The sequence below is a fragment of the Schistocerca gregaria genome, chromosome 4 (assembly GCF_023897955.1).
Source record: "Schistocerca gregaria isolate iqSchGreg1 chromosome 4, iqSchGreg1.2, whole genome shotgun sequence".
Taxonomy (NCBI): Eukaryota; Metazoa; Arthropoda; class Insecta; order Orthoptera; family Acrididae; genus Schistocerca; species Schistocerca gregaria.
The window spans coordinates 314,258,364-314,270,995 of record NC_064923.1 but is presented as its reverse complement, the minus strand read 5'-3'; the positions used below and the strand labels follow the sequence as shown (position 1 = coordinate 314,270,995).

Genomic DNA, 12,632 nt, shown 5'->3' with positions numbered 1-12,632 from the left:
AGGGGGACATTTTGTTTCTATCTGCTGTGATTTCCAGCAGTACTGTTATGTGCTATTTTTCACACCCAGATGTTTTGATGGTAACTTCTTTTGTACCCTTCTGATTAGTCATGTAATTACTTGGCTATCAAATCAAGTTGGAGTCCTATCAGCTTTGCCTATTTGGCCCATCAAAAAATTCTTTTCTTTCCGAAGTGTAATAACATACCGCATAAATTCTTGGAAGTTTCTTCTCAAAATCCTATGGAAGCTTTTGGTATATTGTTGTACTGTGTCACAGAGATAAGCCCACTTGTCTCATAAAGCAGTCAACCATCCCTGGCTAGCCTTAAACTCTTGCTACAGTACATCAAGAGCTGCAGCCATCTCTTTTGCTTTTTATTATGGTGTCAATGGTGACAGGTTGCTCATTCTTCCTTCTTTTGTGGACAACTTCCAAAACTTTTACCTCAATATCAGGATGTCTTCCTTTGTGAGGTCCAGTGAATTTCTTTCTAATAGTGTAGTTGGAAATATCCCAATTTCTGTTTTTCCATAAGTGAACGTTACTCTCAGCTACTTTGAACTCCCTTCCTGCCCTTCTGTGACCATATTTTTCCACATAAAGAATTGCTTTACACTTGAAAGTAGCTTCTTCTTTGCTTGCCTCCATTCCGTGACTACCTGGTTGGATATCAAACAGTTCTTGACTGATCTAGTGAGCGAGTTTGTGAGCAGTCCTGGGAGAATCAATTTGATCTAAGAAGACTATTTGATATTGACAGAATGCTCTTTTGTGAAACTTACTGTAATAAATCCTACTTTTGTTATTGTCAAACACAACATGTTTATGAAACTTGGTTCTCCTAAATCTGTGAAAAAGTTGTGCAAAGAAAATTGGGCTTTGCTGTTCTGAGCTAATTATCTTTATGTTGGTTTATGAAGCTGTACTGGTAACTAAGTGAATAAGGGTAAGAACTAATGCATTGCGGGAGAAGGCACGCCATTAAACAGAGAAAAAAATAGCAGATAAGCAATGCACCAGTACATGTACTGTTTCATATAATCAAACCAACTTACACAGTATAGTTGAAAGTCTTGTGCATGGTTTCTATAGTTCATTAATTATAAAAGATCTGTCAGCTCAAATATATTCTTAAATCTTTCAGACAGTTTTATTACTGATTATGAATAGCTTTTCACTACTACTCCTGCAATGAAAGTACATTGCCTGTTCATAGCTTTTTCGTATTGCACAGAAATGAGATGTTACAGATTACGGCAACAGTTTCTCTTTTGCTGGCAGGAAAAGAAATATAGCAGAGATGTCACTCTTTATAGAGCTCCTTATGTTGTATTTCTGTCTTATGAATTGGTGTGATAACTATTATGTTGTTGCATGTTGCATATGACCTCCAATTCTCTAAGTATTTGCTAGTGAGAGATTTGTTAAACACTCTTACGTCTCTCTGGATGAAATTTAAAAGTAAATGACTATTTATATCTATTGCACATTGCTTCTGAAAGATTACTTCCAAGGAAATTAAATCTCATTCTTTTAATGAAACAACTTTCATTATTTTCTTCCCACTAACTCTTCATTCCTATCTCACTTGCCTTCTCAGCTACCTCCCCCCCCCCCCCCCCCCCCACCATTATCCCCCTCCCCTTACCCCCATATGCATGTCGTCCTGCTTCTGTTCATAGTCTGTTCCATTTTCCCTCTACCCCCATATGCATGTCGTCCTGCTTCTGTTCATAGCATGTTTCATTTTCCCTCTACCATACGTGTGTTTTCCTTCTTTGTGTATGAGTATGGGTGGGTCACTGGCTCAAAACTTGGTTGTATGGATTAAGTATGTATTATAAAATACCAATATATTCAGCTGCAGTAATGCAATAAAATTTGGAAAGAAAATTTCCTGTCAGTGTAATTTGACCCATTAATGAATATGAATATATAAGATTGACTCGATTTTTTTTTTTTTTTTAGTTCATATGTCACAACAGTGAGTGGCACAACTTCTAATGTGTTTGTGAATAAACAAGATTTACACCAGGTATAAAATAGAAGACGTTATTCTAAGTATCTAGTGATGAAGAATAAATATGAGCAGAGATAGTACTTCAATTCAATGGCCATTTTTCTGTTTTGCTAATGAAGTGTTACTGTTAAGGATGACACGCCTACAACACAATGAAGGTGTATGATACAGTTTTTTTCTTATAGATGATGGGTCGGTTTTTCTCTGGTTTGGCACAGTCTGGTGCGTGGTGCTGCTTTGATGAATTCAATCGAATTGACATTGAAGTATTGTCAGTTATTGCACAGCAACTAATTACAATAAGAAATGCCAAGGCTGCAAAACTCGCCAGGTAAGAGTCTTACTGTTCTTCTGTAACATAACTACAGATCATGCATTAAAAACGTACAAAGACTAATAGTTATATTGTGGTTTGAATAATTGTGCAGTTACATAGTGTGATCAGATAAACTCTTGATTCTTTCAGTTCCTTAAAGTTGTATAAGGGTTATAAATATGACACATGATCAGAAGGTAACTGGAATTTTTGTTTTTCTTAAAGAATCTTTATTTATTCTTCAACATTAACTTTGTCCTCTACAAAGTAATCCCCCTCAGATATAACACACTTGTGCCAGTGCTTTTTCCAATTTTTAAAGCACTTAAATTGTAATTGCAGTGTTGATGAGTCACTGTATTTTATGGGACAGTAAAAATTATGATTCTGATTAATATGGTGTTAAGCTCCTTTGCCAATTCTGTTTTTATTACCTCAGTGGTACTAAAACAACATCCTTGTTTTTTTTTTCAAGCAATCACGAGCAAGCATTCATGTGTATGTGGGAACATTATTGTGATCACATTTCCATGAGTAATTTTACCACAATTCTGGTCATTTTCTTTGGATACCTGTATGCAAATGGCACATACTTTCATGTAGTATTGCTTATTCACCATATTACATAATACAGGAACTCATAATGCATTATCCCATTGTAATCAAAGAAAATAGTGAGAAGCTCCTTCACATGTGATGGAACTTGACAAATTTTGCAGTCTTGGCACTTTAAGCAGTTTCCGTTGGGACGATTTGGTCTCGATTTTGATGTCATATCCTTTACCCATGTTTCATCACCTGTTATAATTAGTGTTGCCAGACATCCTGCATTTCCCAGGACATCCCATACTTGGTGCAAAGTTTTAAATGTCCCACTGGGACAGACTCTTTCATGTATTTCAAACTTGTTTGATTATTATTGCAAAATCTTTTGCGCTACAGCTGGTGAGTACCTATTATCTTTGCACTTATTGCATGAAGATACAATTAACTCAGCTATCAGACTGTATTTGCCCATATCTCTTTGTATTATATTTTGTTATTTGTTTGTTATCTGTCTTTCTGTTATTCTACAATTTAGTGTTTAGCACTTTCGTTCGTTTGCTAACTCCTTTAAATGCTATGCGAATGCTTGTTAACAAAACTGGAAGGATTTTTTAATTCCATGCTTGATTGTCATTCTAGTTTTTAAGACTTCGTTCATTGTTTTGCAAGAACTGCTGAGTGTTGAACGTGTTGTGCTTGTGAATTATTTCTAAAGCTCTTGAAAAAACAGTGATTTAAGTGACAGTGACACAGATAATTCATCTACAAGTGCTGGAATACCTTCTAAGAAATCCAAAAGGCTTATGAAGTATAATCCGAACTGAGAAAATAATTATTCCTAGTTTGGACAAGTAAAAGGAAATTCGCACAAGGCACACTGTCACCTGTTGAAAAGAGATATCTCATGTCTCATACAGGTGTCGATAATTTAAAACAACATGCATCTGCTAAATCTCACATGATTGTTGTTAGTGACTGAGTATCAAGTTGTTGTTGTTGTTGTTGTTGTTGTCTTTAGTAAAAAGACTGGTTAGATGCAACTGTCCAGACTACTCTATCCTTTGCAAGCCTCCTCATCTTTGAATAACTACTGCAACCTACATCTTTCTGAATCTGCTTACTGTATTCATCTTTTGCTCTTCCTCTGTGATTTTTTTCCCCCACACACATCCCTGCAATACTAAATTGGTGATCCTTTGATGTCTCAGAATGCGTCCTGTCAACTGATCCCTTCTTTTGCTCAATTTGTGCCACAGTTTTCTTCTCTCTCCAATTCTGTTCAGAACATCCTTATTAACTACGTAATCAACCCATATAATCTTCAATGTTCTTCTGTAGCACCAAATTTTGAAAGCTTCTATTCTCTTTTTGTCTAAATTGTTTATCAAATACCTTAACGAAACATTTATTGAAGCTTGAACTATCTGCCTTACAGACGATCAAAATTACTTCTAGAGAACTAGCATCTGTTATCACATGTTTATGCATTCTCTTAGTTACAGCGGTATAGAAAGCTCACACAAATTTTTATTATTATATATCTGCAGTGATTCAAAAATCTCTCAAAGTTGTAGCTGTGGAAGAACAAAACTGGGAGCTATTGTATGAAAATATTTCAAAGATCATCCAAAAAAACATATACTTCTCCTTAGCAATGGATGCAAGTAAATAAAAAAAGTAAAAAAGACAGGAAAACATTTCCAATTTGCTTACAATTCTTTGATTACGATACTGGGACTGTAAACCAACTACTGGAACTTGTAAAACTTAATGATGAATGCGCATATCAAGTTTCGAACTTAGTAATACACGTTTCTTTTAGCTGAAAGTGATAAAATTGCCAAAGCTGGTTATTCATCCATATTTTCCACAAAGTTGTAAAATACAGTACTGATAAACTAGAAGTAAGTATTGATCAACTGAACATGAACTCCCTATATGAAGAATTTCAAATAATTAAAAGAAGCTTGGACATGGCTCAGTCTTTTGGTGACAAAATAAGAGTGTGACTGAGAAATGGAAGAAAATCATGGGTGAGTTTTCCAAAAATGAAATCCTTAACATTTTAAATCTCATATCATTCACCATTTGTATGCCTAGTTCCAACTGCTCTGTAGAAAGTCTTTTTTGCAGATTGCATTAAAATGGATGGATCTACAAAATAAATGTACCCCAAATTTGGTAAAAATTGAAGTAATGACCATTTTCAGTATGACTGGAGTTGCATTGATTTTTTTTAAATATGTAAAATCAAACATAAGCATGTTAAAACTTACACATTCTTCCATAAAACATGATAAAGACCAATAAATCACAAAAAAATAATTTTGTTTTCATTTGTCCTGTGTAAAAAATTAAATCCCTTTGTTTTTTACCCAACTGAGCATTTGTCCATTACAGGGTTTAAAAAAGTATGGCACCACTAGTTATATAATCTTCTTTAGAAATTCCAGATCGTTATCAGCTTCATTCAGCAGTTGCTGAGTGATGTCCACATGACATCATTTTTGATCAAAATACAACAATTTTAGAGCAAACTTTGCTGCTACATGTATCATTTAAAAAAAAAAAAAAGCGCTTTGCATGAGCCAAACGATTTACCAAGTGACACCTGCACCTAATAAACTGATAACGCTGAAAGTACCAACAGAAAGAAACCAATTCTTTCTGTAGCCATTGTTGCTTGTGATGAGAAACGACAGAACCCCGTATAAATATATTGTCTGAGATGACAATTAGACATTATGGTGACCAGAGTTAGCATCTATCCACCATAAGCCCGATAACTGTTTTGTCACTGTGATGAATTTCCAGTTTTAGATTCTTCTGTGATATTCATCAAATAGGTTTGAACTCTTTGCTATTCCAGTTGAAATTTGTTTTTCTGTTCTCCATGGATATATAAATTCTGCAAACTATTGTTAAGTGCATAGCAGATGTTTCTTCCAAATTAACCACTTTTTAGGGTTCTGATGCATTCCGTTCACCTATGGAGCACAGAAAGAATCTTCGCTGAACTACCTTTGTGCTTGCTGTAATTATCTCATCTTACAGTCACAACCCTTACACAAGAGGTTGTAGAAGTTTTGTTGGCTACTCTCTTAAAGCTTATTCTTGGAATTTTGTAAGTAGTCTTTCCTGGGACAGTTTGAATTTATCTTCAGACATCAGACAGTTAGGCTTCATATCATTTCTAAGATGCTTTCCCATGAATAGAATAAAACTGTGACCATTCATGCTGCCCTGCTTTGTATATGTTCAATGTTCTTTCTTAGTCCAGTTCTGTGAGAGACAGCTAAAGACTTTGAAGAGCAATTGAATGGAATTGATAGTGTCTTAAAAAGAGATTATGAGCTCAACATAGATAAAAATAAATCTAGGGTAATGGAATGTGATTGAATTAAATCAGATTAACAGTAAGAAATGAGACTCTAAAAGTGCATGTGTTGATGAATTTTGCTATTTAAGCAGAATAATAAATGATGATGCCTGAAGTTGGGAAAATGCAAAATGCAGACTGTCAAATAGCTACAAAAGAATTTCTGAAAAAGATGAATTTGTTAACATATGATATAATTTTTAGAGGTAGGGAGTATTTTGTGAAGGCATTTGTCTCTAGTACAGTGGTACATTGAAACGAAATGTGAACAATGGGCATTTCAGACAAGAAGAGAGTAGAAGCTTTGAAAATGTGGTACCATAAAAGAATGTTAAAAATCAGTCGAGTAGATCGAATAACAAATGAGGAGGTAGTGAATCAAACTGGGAAAAAGAAATTAATGTCATAATTTGACTAAAAGAAGGGACTGGTTCATTGAACGCACTTCGAGCATGAAGAAATTATCAGTTTGGTAATTATGGTTTTAGATATCACTGCAGAAGAGTGGTGTGTATCATTACATAAGCCTTAACAATGAATGATTCTCATTAATGAAAGAATGATAAAACTAATTATTACATAGGGAGTGCACCTATGGTGTGTGAACATTGCTTTATTTGTGTGTGCAGAACCAGAATAATGGACGATGCATGTCTTCAACATGGAACAGTAAGTGCAATAACTTCACAAAAGGAAGTATCTTCCTCGGCATAATGTAGAAACTGTGTGAATCACTGGCCTACATTGGAGAAGAATGTCTCTTCAGGGCAAACACAGAAAAATATGACAATGGCTGTATCGATGTTCAAACAAAGGAATAGTTAATCATGAACTTGTACATAGTTTTTGAGACAGACATGATGACTGATGTCTTTCGCTGTCTGATGGACTCTGTCGATGTATTCAAACAATATGTAGAGTGCATACAGAAAATGTCTCAGAAGAATTGAAGAAAACTGGCAATTGATAGATAACATTTCCTAAATTATACAAGCAGTAGAGAAAGTCCTAAATTGTTGGAGAAGAATAAACCATTTTGACCAAAGGTACATTATAAAATAATACAGTTGCCCTTGAAAACCAAATAAATAACTGAACAATGTGAAGAAGTGCACATATAAATACAAGCACTAAAAGCTAATTATTAAAAAGAAATGTACTGCCAGTAAGTTACAAGTAAAGTTAATGGCATTATACACTCTGACACAAGGAACTCCATTTTATGATGTCCACAGCTCCATTCGCTATCTCCAACTGACAAAATGAAATTATGCAAACTCAGATAGCAAAGGCAAACTACAAATCAAAAGTGACAATCAGTAAATAAATCCATAGCAACTAGAAGACCATGAAGCAAAACAAAAATGGTATGAACTTATGCACCAACCTAATATATTCGGCAAAGTGAAAATGGTAAAGAGGAGATGCTTTTTCTCCTAACCAAAAAGGTACTTTTTGTACTTTCTGTGTTGTGGCATATTGAAACAGAGATAATGGAAACAGTGGACTCCAAGGGATAATTTCACTGCATGAATCATACAGATACAAAGGATACAAGAAGCTCTGTGTAAATCACAAACAACTTTTAGGAAAACAAATACTGCAGCAAATAGAAATGCAATACAGAATATGAGACCTAGAACTAAAAGATATGTCTGTGATGCAAATGGAAGTGAAAAATTGTTAGTAAGATTTGTTTTGAACATGTGCAGAGTAAACTATGGACTACCAATTACTTATTTATAATATAATTGAATAAATAAACAATTTACTCACCAAGTGGCAGTGGGAGAACACATTTATAAAAGTACTGAAATTTTCAAACTCTCAGAGCTAGTGGCTCCTTCTAGAAGAAGGGTTGAAGCAGAAGGAAGAGTGTTGAAGGAAAAGGACTGGTGAAGTTTGGGAAAGGAGAGAGTTAGGAATAGTCACCCAGAACCATTGGTCCAGGTGACTTATTGTACTGATTGAGAAGCAAAGACTGGTTGTTGGGGATTGCACCAGACAAGATTTGAAAACCTGAAAGTCTAAAAGTGAAAGATATAAGATATGGTAATATACAATCAGTCATTACTAACAAAACATTATGTGCTCATTACTAAGAGCAGATTGCTAATTGCAATATATGTGGCAGAGGGGGGGGGGGGGGGGGGGGGGGAGAAGACGAGTAGGGAAGTAAAAGATATAGAAAAGAGAATGAAGAAAGAAATAGTTACTGAGAAGAAGCTCTGAGATCAAAGAAATTAATGTAAATTAAGACCAGGTGAATGGCAAGATGCAAGGATATATTGTAATGCCAGTTACCCCTTTCAGACTTCTGGAAAATTTGTGTAGGGGGGGAAGAATCCAGATGACAAGTCTGATGAAACAGACACCGAGGTCACTACTGTCATGTTGTAGAGCATGCTCTGCAACAGGGTATTGCGTGGTCATGCCAATGTAAAAGTCTGAACAGTGTCTACATAACAGCTGGTACATGACATATGCCATTCCACAGGTGACCTTTCTTTTGGTAGTATATGTTTTGCCAGTTACAGGGTTGGTATGGGTGCTGGTAGGAAGGTGTATAGGGCAAGTCTTACAGCCTGGACAGTTGCTGGGGTAGAAGCCATACAACAGGAAAATGGATGCAGTTGGAGCGTAGGGGCTCATAATGATATTATGAAGATTGGGAGGGTAACGAAAAGCTATTTTGGAGGGATGTGCAATACCCATCAATCAATCTATCCTTCTCATCACATCCGGTAAGTCTTCTCCACCCCAAGGTTCTGAGTGACTTTCCTAAACTCTCTCAATTTCCTACAGCTCATCAGACCTTTTCCGTCACCCCTCTTCCTTGCTCTTCAATCCTTCTTCCAGGAGAAGGAGCCACTGGCTCTGGACGCTTGCATTTAAATACCTTTCATATGTTATGATCTCCTGCTACCGCTTGGTGTGTAGATGTTCTAACTATCCAGCCACATAACATTTTCAAATCTTGATTATTTCTATTGACAAATACTTATTTATGCATTTCATTACTGGTACAGTAGCAAGTTAAATCATTTGTGAGTTACTATCATCCAGAGAAGCTACACAGTTCATAAAATACTGGAATAAGTTTTCTTATCATTACTTTGCCTTCTCTATATATATTCAAAAAAGTAAGAGTTGAACAACTCTTTGCACTACTTTATTCCTTGTAAGGAAATCATAATTGTGGATCACATTCCTTCAGTGCTGTTTGTATGTGCTCCTGTTTTTGTGTCCTTGGAATGAAGGCTATAATTTACAGAGAGTTACTTGAATTCTTCATCTTTTAGGCACTTAAATGAACCCAAGCAATCAGACTCTATTATTATCCCAGGTAATATATTTTCTTTTATTATCTCCAAAAGCACCTCCCTCAAATTATTTTGAACAACATGAAAAAAGGACTTTCTCCTTCAAGAGCACCATGTATCGACCACTCTGTTGTTTTATTGCCTCTCCAAATCTTTTTTTCCTCCAACTATTTATCAGTTTCTACAATTATGCCTTTCCAAACAACAACACGTTGACTTCAAAGTTTTAACTCATAAAAAGTGTATTTGCTGCTAAGTTGAGTCATCCAAAAGTAGATCAATTGTAACATGATACTACTCATAGTTTGCTGTCAGCAAACCAATAACTTTTTCTTACTGAGCATTGTTTCTCGTGCTCATTATTCGCTGTTATGTGACACCTTAATATGAAACCATCACTGAAAATTCCTTTGACATCAGCTCAGTTGCTGATTGCTGGCTCATACCTGCTCTCTTTATGATGAACGAACTAGCCACACACAAATCTAGAATTTGCATCTTTCAAACTATACAAGAACTCCAAATCAACATGATGGTTCACTGTCTCACTTTTACTAGTCAGTACAAGAACTCACTACTGGTACACAAGGGCGGCCACGGCTGAGTGCAGAGGTGGTGGTGGTGGTGGTGGGGGTGAGGGGGTACCTCCTCCCCACACACACCCTAGCTCTCAGTCAAAGGAAATAATATGATGTAGTCATCTGTGTTCTTTCAAGAAGGTTATTGAAAAAATGGTATTACACAGATATTTAACAGGGTAGGAAATGGATCTTTTCAATAGCTACTTACAAGTCTCCATTCATCTTATAAGGTATTAAAAATTCTACACACCCTGCTGGTCTTGCTCCCCCCCTCCCCCCCCTCCCCCCCCCCCCCCCCCCCTTTCACCACAAACTATCATATATGCCCACTTTCTGGTTCACATTTGAACCAATTGCAGTTTGAATAGATGCAAGTGTTGTCACAGAATGAAAGCAAAGATTAAATGTTAAGTGCCAAAATCTTCACCTAATCATCAACTGTACCATGTAAAGCCCACATTATAGATCAATATTACACCATTGTCAAGACACTTTGTACTTTTACAGATTGAAATTATGAAAGAAAAGCAACAAATTGAATGATACATCAGAATATACATGTATCAGAATATACGTACCACTATGTATCTGATAGGTCAGTTCCCATTCACAGAAAAAAGGAAATTTCACGTGGTTGTACAGATCTAGACATGTCAGATAGTGTATAAAATCCAATATTTTAGGACAATGCAGGAAAAGATAGATTGCTGCTTACTGTAAGGAAAATACATGAAGTTGCAGACAGGCACCATTAAAAAAAACTTACATAAAACTTCCAGCCACAGCCATCATCAGTAAAAGAGAGACACATGCCATTCACAGACACAGGCAAGCAGCCTCATGCAAACACGACTGCCAATTCCAGCATCTCTGGCCTGATTTAGGCTGTGGCCAAAAGCTTAATGTAATTGTTTTTTAATTGTGTCTGTATGCAACTTGACATATCATCTTTATGGTAAGTTGCAATCTGTCTTTTACTACATCGTTGATGTTCCTACCTAGAGCTTCCATTGTTTGATTAGTATTTTAATACAAGCATTTGAAACTGATGCAATCCAGCCTAACCTAGATCTCAGGCTTAATTGCGGTTCAGTGTGTCACCACAAACAGGATTTTTGCTATCACATTCTTTGGCTTCACCTACTCACAACCAGACTATTGCATTCCAACCGTAGATGAACCTTGGTCTATGCTACAGATTAGTCTGTCACTGCATAAAGGTCTTTCACCAACACGTTTGTTGACAATGCCATCTGACAACCACACTGTTGCATTTCAGACAAACATAAATATTGGGCTACACTACAGATCAGTCTGTCACCACAGATAGGTTTTTTCGCTAACATGTTTGTTGACTTTGCCAAACTGTTTCATTATAACTTAACCTAGACTTTGGGCTATGCTATAAATCAGTCTGTCTGTCACTATAATTGGGTTTCTTGCACACACATCTGTGTTACCAATTTCATGCAACTTTCCCAATCAGTGAGGTGACCACAGGGTCGTGAATCTGCATCCACATCCATACTCTGCAAACCACTGTGAACTGCATGGCAGAGGGTACTTCCTATTATACCACGTATTAGGCCTTCTTTCCATTCCATTCACATGTGGAATAAATACTTATAAGTGTGCTGTGATTAATCTAATCTCCTCATCAGCATCACTGCGGAAGTGATATGTAGGTAATTGTAGTATATTTCTAGACTTATCATTTAAAGCTAGTTCTTGAACTTTGTTTACATGATTTCTCAGAATACCTTGTGTCTACCTGTCACAAAATTTTAGTAACTATAATACAGAAATGTAGTCAGTTACTGTATTTTCTTAAGTATCACTTTCAGTACCATGTTCTGTTTCCCAACATTTGAAAGATAACCAATGAAAAAACATGTAATACAGGTAGTTTGGATGCGATTATCATTTTGGCTAACATACCACCTGTAATGCTAATTAACATCATAAAATACCTGTAGTATGATAGAGACACCATTAGAATTATGTGTAAAGTGTTTTGTAATTTTGTTAATTCTGGACAATATCACATATATTCTGTTTGTAATATAATTAGTCTGTATAGCAGATGTGGATCTGTTGAAGACACCAAATACCTTTGTTTCTACTAAAGTATGGCTTTTATATTAAAAACAAAGATTCCAAGACTTACCAAGCAGGAAAGCGCCGGCAGACAGGCACATGAACAAAACACACAAACAACATATGTCTGCTTGTGTCTGTGTATGTGCGGATGGATATGTGTGTGTGTGTGTGCGAGTGTACACCTGTCCTTTTTTTCCCCTAAGGGAAGTCTTTCCGCTCCTGGGATTGGAATGACTCCTTACCCTCTCCCTTAAAACCCACATCCTTTCGTCTTTCCCTCTCCTTCCTGAAGAAGCAACCATCGGTTGCGAAAGCTAGTAATTCTGTGTGTGTGTTTGTGTGTTTTGTTCATGTGCCTGTCTG

General features: G+C 36.2%; 1 protein-coding gene across 1 annotated transcript in view; it reads left to right on the top strand.

Annotated features, from left to right (window-relative positions):
* The window catches only part of LOC126365881 (dynein axonemal heavy chain 6), a 1,020,408-nt gene that overhangs the window by 392,101 nt on the left and 615,675 nt on the right, over window positions 1–12,632 (top strand). The window contains exon 28 of the mRNA XM_050008578.1: window positions 2,210–2,355. Within this exon, the coding sequence (XP_049864535.1) occupies window positions 2,210–2,355 (146 nt within the window). The remainder of the gene's footprint in view (window positions 1–2,209; window positions 2,356–12,632) is intronic.